Source organism: Eumetopias jubatus, unplaced genomic scaffold, assembly GCF_037043125.1.
Source record: "Eumetopias jubatus isolate StellerSeaLion01/CBP00866 unplaced genomic scaffold, mEumJub1_p1.0 scaffold_13, whole genome shotgun sequence".
In the NCBI taxonomy this organism is placed as follows: Eukaryota; Metazoa; Chordata; class Mammalia; order Carnivora; family Otariidae; genus Eumetopias; species Eumetopias jubatus.
In genome coordinates, this window is record NW_028274819.1 from 45,665,657 (window position 1) to 45,683,573 (window position 17,917).

At 49.0% G+C, this 17,917-nt stretch overlaps 1 protein-coding gene across 1 annotated transcript in view; it reads right to left on the bottom strand.

The window, feature by feature from the left end:
- Positions 1-9,356: 9,356 nt before the first annotated feature.
- PARVA (parvin alpha) overlaps positions 9,357-17,917 on the bottom strand; it is a 165,295-nt gene continuing 156,734 nt past the window's right edge. The window contains exon 13 of the mRNA XM_028116868.2: positions 9,357-9,433. Within this exon, the coding sequence (XP_027972669.1) occupies positions 9,357-9,433 (77 nt within the window). The remainder of the gene's footprint in view (positions 9,434-17,917) is intronic.

Consider the following 17,917-nt stretch of genomic DNA (forward strand, 5'->3'; position numbering starts at 1 on the left):
GGGACGAGGCCATGCCTGTTTTGTTATCTGCAGTATTCTGCACCTCGCACAGTGTCTGGTGGCGCAGGCAATATTTAAATCTTTATTGAACAAATGAATAAATGAATGACAGCCTTATCAGTCAGAGCCTGGTTGCCTCAGGAATTCCTTCTAGAGACAAGGCAAAGGAGAACAGCTCCTGGCAGGAAACAGAGGTCCTCTGGCAAACAGACGGGTCTGTCTGGATGCAGGGAGTTAGTGATTGGTCAGGCAGCATAGAAGCGGGTTCTAGAGGCCTTGAGCAGGGCAAAGGAATTCTGGTCTATGGACAGGCAAACCGCTGAGGGGACCGAGGAAGACCTACTGAGTTCAAGAGGTTAGAACCTGAACGCTAGAGCCTGGCTGGCCGGGTTCATGGCCCAGCTCTGGCACCCGTGGGGCACATGACCTGTATCAAGTACTGAATCTCTGGGCCTTTAGTTTTCCCTTTGTAAAATGAGGATGGTAATAGGATGTACCTCACAGTCTTGCAGAGGGGACTCAATGGGATTATTTGTAGAAAGTCCACGCTGTAAGCGTGCAATAAGTACCACTGTTAGTATTATTGGAGAGGGGAGTGAGATGATCTGAGCTGGTTTTCAAGACCTGGAGGCAGGGAACGGGTGCAGGATGGATAAGCTCAAAGGGAGACTGGTTAAGAGGTCATTGCAAAATCCAGGCATGAGGGGATGAAGCCTAAATTAGGGGAATACTCGGGGTTTGAAGAGGAGAGCAATGCAAAACAGGTGGTTCATGAAGAAGCAATTGATAGAACGGATTGGCTGTGGTTGGGGTTGGGAAGATCAGGGGAGGAGAAGCAGAAAACTCAGAACTCCTTTGTGTATCTGAGAGCACCTGGGAAGGAGATGGCACCTCTGGAAGAGATAAGGGATGTCTAGAGAAGGAGCAGGTATGGGGGTGGGGGGCAGGTAAAGATTCAGTGTGGGTGTGCGGAGGGGAGATGTGAAGCTGGAAATGCCCAACCGGCTGGGTGACTATGTCGGGGCTGGGGAGGAGACAGGCCATAGTGGAAGCCAGGCAGAGACATAAGAAGTATGGAGGAGGGTGCCTGGGTGGCTCAGTTGGTTAAGCGACTGCCTTCGGCTCGGGTCATGATCCTGGAGTCCCGGGATCGAGTCCCACATCGGGCTCCCTGCTCGGCGGGGAGTCTGCTTCTCCCTCTGACCCTCTTCCCTCTTGTGCTCTCTATCTCTCATTCTCTCTCTAATAAATAAAATAAAATCTTTAAAAAAAAAAAAAAGTATGGAGGATGCCCCTAGGCAGCATTCACATTTGTGGAGCCGGAGAGATGGAAAAAAGCCCAGCTAGGAGCCAAAAGAGCAACAGAGAGCGGGAGAGAAGCAGAAAAGTATAGTCTGTGCGACCTTTGTAGCTGAGTTCCTGGAAGGAGGTAACGGCCAGCAAGGTCAGAGGCTGCAGGGCCAAGAGAAGAGGTGTCGCGGCCAGCCCTGGGTGTGAAGAGCTGACCACGCAGAGAGCAATTTCAGCCGCTGAAAAACTAGTAGTGGATTCTCGGGGTTCATAAAAGGAAGGGGGAAGGGAGGAAGTGGAACCAGCTTGGATCTGTATCCCTCCAGGAGTGTCCCAGAGAAGACGTGAACCGGGGCAGACGGTGGAATTGCCTGGAGAACTGGCTCAAGTGCCGGTTGATTTTCGCTGTAGGAATCTGCATGGTTTGGAGCGAAAGCCCAGATGCTGGAGGAGAAGGGGGGCTAGGCCTGGAGGAGGGGCAGCAGCCTGAGAACTGGGACGGGAAGACGTGAGAGGCAGTGAGATGTTGGGATGCTCTGAAAAACACAGGAAGAAAACGGCTTTGATTTCTCAGTAAAGGAAGAGGTGAAGACCTCGTGCAGGGAGGAAGTAGGAGGAGGGGTCTGGGGAGAAGGTAGGGAGTGGGTGTTTGGGGGAGGTGAAGGGAATCCATGAGAGAGACAGAGGACTCAGAGAAGGCAAGGAGCATCTAATGGCAATTGCGTAGTCTGCTGGTATGTGTCCATTCTGTGATTTGCTGCAGCAATTCTATGCTGGGGAACAAGAATAAAAATGTCCACTAGTGGAGCTGACCAGAAGGTGATTTGGAGAGGCAAGGAAGCTTTGAGTGCAAGGACAGAGTTCAAATGATTGGCAATGGAGCCCGGCCTGGACTTTGGGGGACTGACTGGCTGTTTGCAGAATAAAGACAATGATTTCTCAGCAACAAGTATGACTTTAGACAAATGACCCTAAATCTCCATTTGGCTTTAGGGTGAGTTGTGTGTTCTCTTGTAGCAACAAATCTGTCTGGAACATGAAATTACTGATCCTGGGGGCAGATGCCCCTAAAGATTATATGGCAGCTGGGGCTGGGTTATTTTCTGGGAGAATCTACCTAGGGCTACTCAGAGTTATCTGGTCCTGTCTTGTCATGTCGCTGAATTATTTTAAATGAGCTGCATCTGTCGCCCACCTCCATTGGGATGGAGGAATCCATGTGAGAAGGGACCCTGTACATCCCGATTCCATTTTGTGCATGGAAAGGGGCTGAACTCAGAACAAGGATTCTACACATATTCCCCGACTTGATTGCATTCTGATCCTGTGCAGTTTGGGGCCTGGCCCAGGGAGTTGACTGGGATTCCTATTGTCCTCTGGTGTTTGGTGTCCCACTCAACAATGCCAGGGCATACTCCTCGTGCGGGGATGGGAATCCTCGTGAAAAGAACCAGAGAGAAAGCTCTCTATCTTACTGACAAATAGCACCGAAGGCATGCAGGTCAGGAAGCCATTTAATCCGGATGGGTGAATTTTATGAATGAAATAAATTTGGCAGGTCCCCTGATCAGGGTGGTTGCTGGTGAGCTTGGTCTCTCACAGGCAATGACAGACCTGGTTATGGGTCTGGAAAACAAGTAATTCCAAAATGTGAGAGAGGGATATTATGGGAATGAGCTGCAAGAACTGAAGATGCAAGAAGTCGAGGCTCAGGGATAGCACATAGAAAGCCACCACCCACGAGTGCACCGCATTAACTGCAGACTCAGAGCGTGGATGAGATGAGGGTTCTGTGGCCTCGGGAACCTAGCTTAGCGCATGCTCCCTGGTCACCATTGTTATTGTCCATTATTTCAAGCCAACTGCCCCCAGTTCCATGAGAATTTGTATTCTCCAATATCATGACAAATGAGGAAAGACGGGGTAACCTCTGAAGTTTTGGAGTGGAAAAAGGCTTCCAGAAGCTGCTTTTCAGAAACACTGGCAAGTGTTTGCCAAGGGCGGGCCCTGTGTTTCTGTGGGCAGTTGGCGAGGCCATTGTCAGGGTTTCCGGAAAGACATGTGAGAGCCTCAGAGTCGCGCAGTCCCAACCCTGTCTCCCATACCAGGCCAATGTGTAACAGATTAAATGTTTATCTATTGTCCTGTCTTTCTCGATAAAACATGGCAGTCTTTAAAACGGCTGTCTTAATGACGTTTGTGTGTCTTGGAATGTGGCCCTGGGCTAGCAAATCGCATCTGAAGATGTGAAAACATGAAAATCGATAACAAGAAATGAAAAGGCTGTTTCACTGATAAAACCTCATTTATCTTAATCTGAGGGGCTTCTCAGAATTTCCTAAGTGCCCTTTGAAATGCCAGCGTCAAAGCCAGGGCCCACGTGCACTACGCGCCAAGGCCTGGGTTGCTCAGGCCACAAAAGCCTCCTGAGAAGTGTCCTTCGGGGGCAGGTACCCAAGGCACTGGTTTCCCGCCAAACTGCTCCCCAGCGGGGGTTTCCAGGGCTATTTCCGGGATTTCAAAACTCCCAGTGAAAATAACGTACCATAGGAATGAAAGGTATTTCACAAGACCCTAACCGTGAAGCCTAAGTGATCCACTTCTGGTGGCTTTATATAACGTGGTGGGCACGCTAACAGTAATTCATGCTGACTAATGTGAACTGGGAAAATGAAATTATTATTCCACCTCCAGGAAACCTATACCTATACCTTGTCCTGCCCCCAGGCTGGATGACCGCATTCCTGCCTCCCCCGGTCCCCTTCCACTTCCCTCTCCCTCCCCACCCCGTCCCTCACTGAATCCGCACAGGGACCAAACAGCAACAGTCCTCTGTGGTGACAAGGTTGGGGGCACTGGGCCCCAGGGATCTGCTTTCTGGCTGTTAAGTCCTTCCGTTTGCTTCATGCACACAGCCCCATCCTGTCTTCTGGTTCCGGAGCAAAATGCAGGAGGCTTGGAGATGGCTTAGGTCCTCCTGCCCTGCCAGTAGCCCCAGGAGGGTGAGCCTTTCCTAAGCACACCCAGGCTTCCAGCTCGGGCTGGAGACCAGACTGGGGCTGGGCAGGGGCTCCATCCCCTCTCCTGGTCTCCTTTGTTCTCCAACTGTCATCCTGGTTTGCAGATGGAAGGCCAGTCTCAGACCCCCTACGCTGACTGCTTTCTCCAGTTTTCTCACACACGGGCCAGAAGGCTTTTATGTATACATTGCTTGCCATTTTTCTGATAAAATCCACAGGCCTCTGCTACCTCCAGTCTGGTACCTCTTCTCCCTGCCTCATTCCTTGTCCTCTAGCCATCCTGCCATTCTGCAGTTTCCTCCAGGGAGCCAAGTCTTATCCTGGCTTGGGATCCTCACCTGAGCCGTCGTTCCCTTGAATGGCGAGCTCTTCTCTTGTGTAGGTGTCCCTTGAAAGCCTCACTTTGCCAGAGACCTCTCCTGACCTCAAAACCTGAATGAGACCTCTTTCATAGACTTTTGTATTTGTTCTCAGCGGCCATCACCATTTGTAGTACCGCTGATCTGTGATGATTTTTTGTGCATCTCTCTGAGTGAGCTCCGCAAGGGAGCCTCCTTCACCACTTGGGCACAGAACGACTAAGACGTCATAGAGGCCCACTGGCTAAATTTTATGAACCGAGGAGTTCCACAGAGCACTCATTCTGCAAATTTCTCAGGGGGCAAACAGGTCCCAGGGTCAGATGCAATCCGGATGTGCCCTAGTCTGTCTCCCTGTAGAGGGTCATAATATACGTCCATGCAGGAAACTGAGATGCGCTCCAATTAGAACACAAAAAGCCAAAAATAAAACCAAAGCTGTAGAAAGCGAGTTTACTTTTCTTTAGCCTCACATTTCCCAAACGTATTTGAATGTGACATTTTTTTCACTTAATATCTACTAACATCCTGCAAATGTACTTTAAGACATGCTTCACTGGTGGCTTTGGACTTGGGAAGTCCGAAACTCCAGATTGTCAGGCTTGGGTGTGGGGGCTGCTCATCCTGCGCTGAGCACCCTCATGGATGCCCAGGCAAGTATTCGCGTCCGCACTCACCACCCTAGTAAAGCAGGGGGCGCGAGCAAATTGTGGAGCTAGCCTGGGCTTAGATTTTTCAGGGAAAAGAGAGGAAAAAACAATCTAAATTTGGTATTTGCAGATATAACTTGGTGTTTGCAGATACGGTCTTTGGAGTTATAACAGTGAGAAACCTGCACATATGAACTTGTCTTTTGCTGAGACTTGAATCTGCAGGTGTTGGGAAGCTGGTGGGTGGACACGGGTCCCTTAGTGGCTGAGAGAGTCTACCTCCTACATGGCATTTCATTTCAATTCAGTTTTCCTGTTCTTAGTATTCTCTTGAATTTTCCAATAGACCTAAATGAATTTTATGGGGGGGGGGGCGGTGATTGCATGCCATATTAGCATGTGTGGAGGCTTCAGGACCTATCCCTCTTGAATAGCTAGGATGTTTTATGTAGGTAGGGTTCCTGAGGTGGAGCTGTAGTAGATGCAGTGGGTCTCAAAGTATTTTTGATCAGCCCCTACTTAGGGCAAAACTGCTTGACCTACAGACTCCATCTAGTCTCATTTTCCAGTGGAAAAATAAATTAGTGATAATTTGGGGGAAGTGGATTATGTATACATTTGCTTTAGCACTGGAGTATGGACAATTCATATTTGGACCACAATGTATACATGTCTTAGAGTCTGGTTATCGGACAATTATAGTTCCAGAAGACTTTTGATGCAAATAACTTTCAGTACGCTATGTAGGGTTAACCAAGCAACCCACAACAAAATAAACTGATAATGATAAAGCCAAGCTAACAGTAATTCATAATTAGAAAGGACTGACTGTAGCCATTGCAAATCGCAACCAACTCAAGGCCACACTGATGAAGTGCTGATAAAGAGCCTTCTCCCAGATTTTGGGCACATCAACTCTGGGTCTGCACATGGGAAATGGAAGTTTTCTGATAGAACAGAGGAGCATTGCTAGGCTTGTAGCAGAATCCACACAGTATTTAGTAACCATTAGTACTTTCTTAGTCGACTACAAATTAGTAGCCGTAGTTATATGTACAAATGAAAACTTAATCAAACGGTACACATTCAGCATAATAATCTAAAGGACGCCTTTCAAAAAAAAAAAAAAAATTCAGAGGCCGCCTGGGAATGTCTCTGGTAACATACCCCTAACCCCCAACTACTACCCACTAGATCACAGTTTCAACTTTTGAGATCACTGTCTAGGCAGCATTCCCTCCTTCCCGGGGAGGGCTTTCATTTCCTAGCTCAAGCAGACCAGAGGTGTGCATTTGGATTTATAAAGTATTCATAGTCTCACTTGAAGAAGTTTTACTATCCAGTGTAAATCTCCAAGATACAACATTAAGTGAAAAAAGCAATGTGCATGGCAGTATGTATAATAGGCTATTTATGTAAAAAAAAGATTTTATATGTGTGTTAATGCTTTATGTGGCCTGAGAATCTCTGGAAATGAATATGCAAAACGGATTCAAATAGTTGCCTCTGCGGAGGGTTATTGGCTGCTAGGGGAGGGGAGGGAGGCAGACCGGTTTTTTTACTAGATACCCATTCATGCTTTTTGAATTTTGTACCACTTATATATGAACTATTAAAAATATCAATGAATGTAAAAAAATAAAAATATCAATGAATGTAGAAAAGGCACAATAACAACAGAAAACCCAGTAAGCCCACAGAGACTTGATTCTTGGTTTCTTTTTCTTTCTTTCTTTTTTTTTTTTTAAGAGGTGAGGCTGAAGTTTGGTTTCTTTATTGTTCTGATGCCTTTCTCCACCTCCAAAAACACCGTTGTGTATTAAGCAGGAGATTCTAGAATCTAAAGGAAAATCTCCAGGCGAGGGGAGATGACAGACCCAGGCCCTAGGCCTCTGGACTGAGGCAGAGACCTCTGGTTATTTAAAACCTTCCCAGTGTTCTGATGTGTTTCCATTACCATATAAACGCAAAATACAAAAGGGGTGCTCTTAATGAGGCCCCTTGTACTTCATACATTTGCAGCTTGAATGTAAAGAAAAAAGGACAACAAAGGAGACAAAATTCGCACAGCAAAGCATGTTTAAATGAATGCATTCCTCTTATTTCATCCCGCTTTCGGACTGCTCAAAGAGACAAAGCAATGGTTTATCTTGATTTGCTATCAGGAATTTAAATGAGCGCAAACAGAAATATTACACTATTTAGTGTTTCCTAATGAGAAAAATGTAATATTGCGTTAATCATGTAAAAAGAATTGTGTTCTTTTACATAAATTGGCACAAGAGAGTGCATTGTCTTCCTATCTTAAAAGCTCATTATATGCTGAGTAACAATTATTTCTTAGAGCAAAATATCCCCAGAAATATGCGGTCTATCTAAACTTTATGGGTTCGGAGTTACAGCAGGTAGACAGAGCAGGAAATGTTTCGAAGCTGGAAGGAAATGTTTTGGACCATATGGGAGGCCTAACTTGGCAGGGTGGGCGGTGATGGTGATAGAGATCAAAATTAATTCCTCTAACTGGAGGTGGCTTTGGGCAATGATCTGAAAGTAGTGACAAAGCAGGCACAGACTTCGGGTGGGTATCTAGGCTGGTGTCCATCTGGCATATTTAGGAAAATTCTATAATGAAGTTGTAGTAACAGAACGGTTATTATTTACCCCAAGGCCTTAGGCAATTTAAGGGCAACTGTTAAGTACCATAAGCCCCATCTCTCTGTCTGGGGGTATCCCCCCCCATGTCAGGTGTGCAAATGCTTCCCCACGCCTCCTGTCCTTCTGGGTCCTCCCACTTCAGCCCCTTTCCTATTCCCAAGGAACACAGCAGCCTGGGACAAGCAGAGCCCTGTATTTCAAAGCTGGGTTCACGGAGAGGGGATACAAGTAACCACAAACCCACGAGTAAACCCACGCAAGGAGACTGCTCGACTTGGGTCTAAATGACTTACATTTTTCCTCGCCTGAATTAGCCGGTAACTGCATGTGGGCAGACTTAGCCAGAAATGGTCTAAATGATCAATTAGAAGGCAAAAAGGAGTTCCTTTCTTTAAAGTTCAAGGGTGCCTGTTGAAGAGCCCTACTTCCTAAGCCCTGCTCATATGGGCCTGCACCCAGCTCTCCATGGTGCCTGAGTATATTGTACATTTGCCTAATGATAATGAATTGAGTACTTATTTTGCAGGAAAATATAGGGCACTCCCATTACATGCAATCAAGCAAAAAGGCTGCAGAATGTGCCACTCCATTAATTTTAAACAGAATTCTTCCCAAATGTCACTCTGAAACCAGAGTATGGGGTTATTACAAATCTGAAGGAATTAAGAGTAATTTTCATTTGTACAAAGTAGTTGAGGGACAGGACTCCTACCACACACACACACACACACACGCACACGCACACGCACACACACACTTAATTGAGTTAAATTGGATTAGCTGATGTCTGTGTGAGTCACTAAGCCCCGACCCAGCCCGCCTAGTGGTGAGATGGGGGGGCGGGGGCTCTGCCGTCTTTGAGAGCGCAGGTGCACACCCCACCCCCCACAACTATAGAGCGTGCAGCGTAATGTGATGGGCTCGTTATTAACAAACATGTTCAAGGAAGAAAAATGCCAGCCTCTGGCAACTCACTGAACCTCTCTGAGCCTCAGTTTCATTGTCTATAAAAGGGGATTATACTACCTGCTTTAGTGGGAGTCATGAGTACGTCGGAGAGCTTAGCGTGGTGCCCGGCACGTAGTTTGCGACCATTAAATGGTAACTATTACCTTTATTTTCATTTTCTGAGGGGAGTCTCTTGTGCCTAAACTGGTTCCCAAATCACACTGAGGAAATCTGAACCTGGCCCCAGGGTGGGAGCGATGGTCCGTCAGTCCCCAGGGCCTGGGAGGTGCGAGTCAGCCCACTGAGTTACTGAACCTTTCCTTCCTAACTCCAGCCTTGCTGTCCCTGGGCGGGAGCTGGATCGGCGGGAGAGCACAGAGCTGGACACGGGAAGAAGCAGGCGAGGGCGGTGGGGGAGCGGGCCGGTGTGCCCCTCACTCCATGTTCCGGTACTTGGTGAAGAGGTTGTACAACACTCGGAGTGTGGATTTCAGGTCACAGTTGACAATGTCTGCATAGAAAACAAAAACGCACGTGGCTTCAGTGGGGCCACACAGCCCCCTTCCTTCTACCACCCACCTCGTGTGTCCGGCATGGCCCTGGGGCGGGTGTCCCGCCCCCTCACCCCCAGGACATCATCTGGTGCTCCTGAAGAGCTCCCAGTGCTGCTGGGAGAGAAGAGCCTCCCTCACCAGACAACCAGAGGCGGGGGGGCGCTGAAGGCTGGGCAGCGTGTACAGTAAGAATTCGGAGCAGGGGGCAGCAAGGCGCCGAGGTGCTGGGTGCGGGGGGTCTCACCTCTCACTGAAATAAAGCAGACCCTGGAGCCTCCAGGTTTTGCTCTGGAGACATCTCCAGGTGGGGGGGCCCCCTGCCCTGTCTCCTGAGTCTCACTTGTGTCCGGGGCTCCTCTGCCTTCAGCCTCTGCCACTGAGCCAGCTAGGAGTGGTGGGGAGCAGCGGGGGCGGGGGGCTGGGGCTACAGCGGGGGGCACCAGGTGGGGAGTTAGGATGGAGCTGCCTCTCCTACCTAAGGAAGGGAGGGCCCTAGGGGCACAGAAGCCCACCTGGCAGACAGTACTCAGTAAACAGGTGGCATCAGGGGACAGACTGCTTCCGGTGGAGGACAGAGCAAGGCAGCTGGGTTTGAGGCTGGGAGTTTGTGTTTTCAGGAGAGTTCTGCCATGGGTTCCCCAGCTTTTATACAACCATTTCCTCCCTCCCTCCCTTCTATTTACTGGTCACCTTCTCTGGTTGCCCCTTGAGCCCTCTGCCAGCTCCTCTGCCCTACAAGGCGCCCCCTCCCTAGTCTTGTCCCCCCACACTCACTCCCTTGGAGAGCTGTCCGTGGAGAGAACATAAGAATCCTGTCTACTACTTAGGAGTGCGTATTTAGGTAAAAAATAAGGAAAAGTGAAAGAAAAAGAAGCAAAAGGCAAAAGCCCAATGACCATAAAAGTCAGGACAGCGGTTACATTTAGGGAGAAGGCTGAGGATTATGTAGCTGGAAGGAGCACCTGGGAGCTGGATGGTGGTTACACCGTGGCTTGTGGGATGGTACTTCACGGACCTGTACAGTTATGTCTTATGTACCTTTCTGTATATGTGATGTTTTGCACAGTAAGAATTTATTAAAAACCTGTGTAGAAGGTCAGATGAAGTAAATGTTGTAAGAGAAAATAATACTCTGGGATTCAGAGGTGGGAGAGCTCCCGCAGAGCCACTGGGAAGGAAGGGATTGGGGAAGATGTTGGAACTCTAGCCAAGCCCTGGTCAACAGGAACAGGGGCTCTTGGAGATCAGGCAGAGCGGGAGGCCGGTGGCTCTGATAGGCTGGGTTGTGACCCCCAGGTTGGCTGACAGAGCCAGGCACGCTCAAGGCCCCGGGGCCCAGGCTCTGCAAAGATCAACACTGACTGGGCCACAAGCTGAGGGTCCAGGGCCTAGGGTTCCTCTGACCACTGCCCTCACCTCCCGCCCCCCTTGCCCGCCCAGCCTCACCCCAGCTGAAACCAACCCTGTTCCACCCCAGCTGGGCTCGGACCCTGCTCCAAGCTCTCCTGCTGATGGATGCGCTCATGGCCTTCCCGGGACCACTTGGGAAGCCTGGAGCTCAGCTTCCCTTTCTGCTCCCATGTCGGTTCAGGCACATAATGTATTTTTTCAGGCACATATTGAGCCTCTGTCGATAGGAGACCCTATCTGGTGGCTCCGCCCTGCTACCTTGCCCTGCCCATCCAAGGCACTCTCCCTAGGTGGAGTCCTTTGCCCGGTAGGCTGATTCTTGCTTATCCCTGACTGCTTGCTGTTAAGTAGTTCTTAAATTCCACTCAAGTCAAACGTTAAGAAGTTAGGGAAGGAATTGTTGGAAAGGAGAGAGGGACAGAGGTGAGCTCAGCAAGGGAGTGAGCATGAAGGGGAAGGTAGGGACCATGGCAACAGGCTCCTAACTGGGCTCCTCAGAGCCTCTTGCCCTCTCCAATCCATGCAACCCACTGTAGTTAGACTATTTAGTCTTTGGGTATGGTTGTGCAGGATGTACACTGCACAACCTTAGGGCACGTCGTTCACGTTTCCAGGGCATCATTACCATAGACCACAACATAAATGGTGCCCCTTGAAGTTGTACAGCTCATGACTTGTATGGCCATACACCCATTTCACTTAAGCTAAGGTTCAAAATCCTAAATCATGAATTTGCAAGGCATGATGTGAACCCGGTCCACCTTTCTAGTCTCCCTTCATGCCACACTCCCCCTCATTCACTCTGCACAGGTCACACGGACCTTCTTTCCTTCCTTCCCAATGGCTGCACTTCTCCATCATCTTGGCCTCTGCACACGCTGTGTGCCTGGATTACCCTGCCCAGATCGTTAACTCCTCATCTTTTGGCAGACCTCAGCTCAAAGCACCACCTTCTTAGGGAAGCCTTCCGGGCCCCTGGCCTGGGTAACGGTACCCTGCTTTATGATCTCAAAGCCCCCCTGCTCTTCCTTCATGGCACTCATTCCAGTTCTAAATTGGTGATTTGTGTGCCCATTGGATCCAGTCTGCCTCTTCCCTGGACGGCGTGTGACTTGATCACAGACAGCCAGTCTTGCTTGCTCCAGCACCTAGCCTAGTACCTGGCATGCACAGACCTCAAGAGGTATGAATAGATAGCTAGATGAATGAATGATTGCCCAGTGTCATGCGAGCCAAGGAAGAAAATTCCAGGAAGAGGAGATAGCCAACAGGGCTACATGCTCCTAAGAGGGGAAGACTGGAAAGAGTTCCCAGGGGACACAGCTCCAACTGGTGGTGTGGGAGAGAGCAAAGCCATGTGCAGGGAGAGGCAAAGTACCACCCACAGAATGGGCAGATGCAGAATGGAGGCAGTGGGCCTGGGCACAAAGGAGGAACTTGGGGGCCTGATGGAGGACAGATAGGGATGGAGGCAGGAGGACTTGTTTTCCCCTTGTAAGGACAGGTGAGTTGTGAGGTTTCTGGAGAAGGAAAATGTCCAATATGATGGGAGAATGTCTCAAACGGACCATTTAATTTTAAGGCCCACTAAGGTTTGAAGCCCATCTTCATAATAGCTGTGTAACCCAGTTAAGTCATTTAACTTCTCTGAATCAGTTTTCTCACTGGTAAAATTGGGTTTTACGAAAAACATCTAGAACACGTTAAGGGCTCCCTAAATGGTCATTCCCTTCCCCTTTCCCATCTTTGCCTGTTAACAGAGCCTCTGTGTACAGCTGTACAGTCTGTGTACTGCACAACTCCGGGGGGTGCCATGCACATAGACTACGCCCTAGGAAACCTGACTTCCTTCTTCCTACAGGCCATCACCTTGTCAAGAAAGCCAACTGTCACACAGTTCCAAGCGGGTCAGTAGACGGGCTTTCTCAGCCAGGAGAGGGGCTCTGGATTCCTGGGAATGAACTGTGACTCCATGCTATATAAACAGAGCCTCTTGAAAGCCCTGGCCTAATAAACTATGTGATTAGTAACTCAGTCCTGCTCTGATGGCCTCTGCGTGCTGGCCCAGGGCCCCTCTCTGGCAGCAGTCTGGATGCTGGGGCTCCTATTTAGAAACTACCAGAGCAGAGTCTGGCTAGCTCGCTGTGAGCAGGGGAGAGACCAGTCGGACCCCAGGCTACTCCAGGGAGAAAAGAGCCTCCGGCCAAGGGGAAAAGATTCCATGTTTGCTCCTCTTGCCTGGTGGTATGAGTGCCTCTTCCTGTTCATTAAATGACCATCCCAAATGAGTTCATGGCTCTCAAACTGATGCAGAAGTCAAAGGAAGGGGAAGGGGAAGGGAACTCTTCACAGTGGAAACTCAGTCTTTACCCAGAGGGACAGGGCCCTGGATGGCCATGCCCTCCATGGACGTCCTCCCAGTCTGGGGCAGTCGCTGAGCCCCTTTCTCTGATGCTTCCCTGCTGGGTCCCCAGATCCCTTGAGCAAGGTAGGGAGGAGAGCGGGCAGCTCAGTGCCACCAGGTGGTGGGGGCTGAAATAAGTTGGGCAGTCGCAGGCCAGCTCCTCAGGGTGGGTCTGGCCCCCTCCCGATGCAGCTAGCTGATCCTCGGTCTCTACCTGGCTTACCTTGCTTCTCCCTATTCCCCCACTGGGCTAGGACCCATCCTCTGGAGATGGGTCATATTGGTGTTGGCCTGCTACCCTATCTGGGGAATCTTGCTATTTTCTGTACATGTTAAAAAAAAAAAAACTGAAAGGTGATAAACATCCAGAAAAGTTCATGAAACATATATGGGCAGTTTTCAATGCTTGAAAGAGAACCCCGAGGTAACCAGCACCCAAGAGAGAAGCAGGACGTTGTGAGAACCCTTGAAATGCCCCCTCTCTCTCCGCATTCTGGTCACAAACCTCTCGCACCCAGCAAAGATAACCACTATCTGGATTTTGTATTTTATTATATTTTGAAAAGATTTTATTTATTTGACAGAGAAGGGGGAGAGAGAGAGCACAAGCGGGGGGAGCGGCAGGCAGAGGGAAAATCAGGCTCCCTCCTGAGCAGGGAGCCTGATGCGGGGCTCCATCCCAGGACCCCGGGATCATGACCTGAGCCAAAGGCAGACACTTAACTGACTGAGCCACCCAGGCGCCCCAACGTATGTACCTTTAAAGAACAGATTTTAGTTTTGCCTGTTTTCATGCTTTATATCAGTGTGATCGTGCTATGTGTATTCTTTTGTGATTTTCTTACTCCAAATTATGTTTATAGGATTCATCTATGTCGTGTGAGCTGTTCACTTTTGTAAACAACTTTGAGGTGTCATTTGTCTTATTGAGATAGAACTATAATTATCCAGCGCTATTCTTCTAGTTCTTCAGGAATAAGTGCTTCTCCATTTGTCGTCGATTTATGGTCCATCTTCAGTGCCTTGAAGTGGTCGTGTTGGATCCTCGTGTCCAGTTTTATACTTGCTTTTTTTGTGTGGAAAAGAATCACTGACTTCATGCTGCAGTACCTAGAAGTCCTTTCCCCGACTTCTCAGTTCATTTTTTGTCATTGCTGGGTATTAATCCATGGTCTGATGATACTCCAACGCATCTAGTCTGTTAGGATGTGCAGTCCCGGCTCGGCTACCGTGGCTAGTCTTGGGCTAGTTTCCTGGTGTATGGACATGTAACCTATAAGCGAGGTTACTGCATCAGATGGTGTATTAGTTTCCTGCTGCTGTTAACAAATTATCATGGGTTTGGTGGCTTAACACAACCCTAATTTGTTATCTTAGAGTTCTAAAGGTCACAGTCCGAAGTGGGCTGCACTGGGATAAAATCAAGGCATCCGCAGGGCTGTAATCTCTTCTGGAGACTCCAGGGAGCATCAGTTTTCTTGCCTTTTGTAGCTGCTAAGGGCTAGCTTCTAGAAGCCTGCATTCTTTGGCTGGTAATCCCTTCTATCCGCAAAGCCAGTGATGGCTGAGTCTTTCTCATGCTGCATCACGCCGACACTGAGTCTTGTGCTTCCCTTGTGATTATGCCGGAACTCTCCAGATGCTCTAATATCCTCATCTTAATCACATTTGCAAAGTCCCTTTTGCCGTGTAAGGTCACATGTTATCAGGTTCTGGGGATGAGGATGGGAGCATTTTGGGGGCCATCCTTCTGCCTACCATAGAAGGTAGTGCAAATCCTCAACTGTATTACGTAAAGACAAACTACTCTTCAAAAATGGTCATAGTTATATTAACACCAGCAGTTTCTGTTGCTCCATATCATTGCTAACACTTGATATCATCAGTTTTAAATTTTTGCCACTGTCTGGTCTGCACACTATTCTCCTCACCTCAGTGAATGGGGGAAAGAAATGGCATTTTTAGCATTGCTTAAAATCTGGCCCCAACTTTTCAACTTTTTAAATTGTAGATATTCCATCAGCCTGCTGGCTGATAGACAGGCTCCATTCCTGGCGAGTACTGGATTTCTCCTGAGTCTGCACTTGGCTATAATGCCAGAGTCTTAACCATATTCAGGGAGGAGTCTACTTGAATAATAATGGGGTAGGCGTGTGCACTGGAAGACAGGCGGGGTGATGTCCTAAATAAAAAGCCACCAGCTTTATGCCAGGATTTCAAGTGCTTCATTAGCCATGAACGTGGTGCTAACATTTGGGCTACTAAAAGTTGATGAAGCCTGGGCAGCCCAAGTCATCTGGGATGCACACCCAGCTCCCAGGAGATTTCAAGGTACGATGGAACTTTGAATGTCAAACAGCATGGCAGAGAATGCACTTTCCTGAGCTTAAAATCCTTTGCCATGAAAAACGCCTCCACCACAGCCAATCTGATTTTGAGACACCCTCAAAGAATTACCCACATTGGCATCTTTTGTAAAGTCTGCAGCATTTACTACCAAATCTCACTTTCCAGGTAGAAGCGCAGAAACCAGAGGGGATGCTGGGGTATATACCTCTTACCAAGCACAATTTCACAACATGCCGGTTCAGTTCTCCTTTACGCACTGGAAATTTTCAGCATGGGCATGATGCCCAGTGTAACAACAAATAAAACAGATGTGTTTTTCCATTGCCATGGGTCAGGAAGTTTCATATTAAGCAGTTCAGTCAGTAATTGTACAAGAAATGTCCTCTGAATCCTGAAATATCCCTATAGGTCAATTGATCCTGGGAGAACGGTCTGTTCTGAGGGAAATAAACGTCTGACAGTGGACGTATGGCGGGGAGTACTTCTGGTCCGTGACCAGGAAGTTTCATATTAAGTGGCTCAAGAATGTGGAAACAGAAACACTGGCCAGAACTCTCCCGCTGTCTCTTACTCTGAAGCGGGGTGTTTGTCATCTGGCCGTAGGGCTCCAAGTCCATTCCTGATGGCATCAGGATGGCCATAGTGACCTTGGCCCCAGAGGGCCCCTAGAAGGACACCAACCTTGCTAGAGGCCCTCGGCAGTGACCAGGTGCTTAGAACAGGTGACAGCAAGTGAGAATAAGGGATTGGCTTTCGTTGGCTAGAGACAAGTTATCGAGGTCTGTGATGAGGCATGACACGGGGACCCAGCCCGTCTTGTCACGATCCACCTCCCTCCTCTGGTTTTCCTGCTTTCCCCTCCAGCTTCAAGTAAAAGCATTCCCACAAGATACCGTCCTTAACCTCCTCCTTCTCTCTGCATGCTTTCCTGTTGTTGGGCTTCCACTGAAAGGAAGATTTCCAATTGCATAACCGCAGCCCTGATCTTTTCCCCAAACTCTGGTTCTGCTTGGTCAAGGCCTCGGCTTCCTAAAGCTGACATCCTTATGTCCCCTACCAAGCTTGCTTTTCTTCCCGGGTTCCCCAATGCTGCTGACAGTGCCCCACAGCTAAATATCTGTTCTTCACACTGCCTTCCAAAGGATCTCTCTGGAACAGAGTTCTGATCATGTTACTTGCCTGCTTAAGAACCTTCCATGTCGGGTGCCTGGGTGGCTCAGTTGGTTAAGCGGCTGCCTTCGGCTCAGGTCATGACCTCAGAGCCCTGGGATCAAGCCCCGAGTCGGGCTCCCTGCTCAGCGGGGAACCTTCTTCTCCCTCTCCTTCTGCCACTACCCCCCCCCACTCATGCTCACTCGCTCTCTCTCTCGATCTCTCAAACAAAATTCTTAAAAAAAAGAAAAAAGAAGCTTCCATGTCTCCTACTGCCTAGAGAATAAAGTCCAAACTTTCTGCCTTGGTATCAAGTCCCTCTGGGACCTAAACCAGCTTGCTTCATCCTCACCAAGCACTATTCAATTTGTACTCTTAATATGCCAGCCAGATAGGTAACTGCTTACATTCCTTATCAGGTGCCAGGTGCTATGCACCAGACACCATCACACTGAATCCTGTCATGTGCATGTCTCTCGGAGTTCCATTTTTATAGACATGAAAAGTAGGCTCCGAGATGGTGGGTAAGTTGCTGGAGGCCACACAGCTGGTAGGGTGGGGACTGGATCCAGGGCTGTCAGGAGCTTAACCACACCCTCTGCTGTCTCACACGCAGAGCCCCGCCCCCTTTCCCAGGCAGGACTTGTGCTCACACTGTCCTCCTGTTTAGGGTGCTGGCTCCTCCCTCCCAATCGCCAAATACAAAAGCCCTGCCTGATCTTCCTGGTTTATCCCCGGGGCTGCCGTCTCCATCAAACAGTCCTCTGCCCAGACCAAAGTGATGTCCCCTCCATTCTCTCGCTCTCAGCACTACCTCTTTCAACGGCAGCTGTCACCACTGTCATTCTGTTGTGGTTACTGGGGGCATCTTTTCTCTCCCCTGAGGGTGGCAAGTGCCTTGAGGTCAGGAACAGCCCACCCCTCTTGGCATATCACCACTGATGGGGCTGTGTGCCCCTAGACAGCGCATGCCCCCTCAATGTGGAGGTGTGGGAGGCGCAGCAATGGGGAGGGAACACACCCCATCCCTACTTGTCCACTTTCCCTTAAACAACTAGGAAAATGCAAGCAAAAGGGCCCACGGCTGGAAAACAGAATATTATCTGCTACACAGTGTTGACTCACC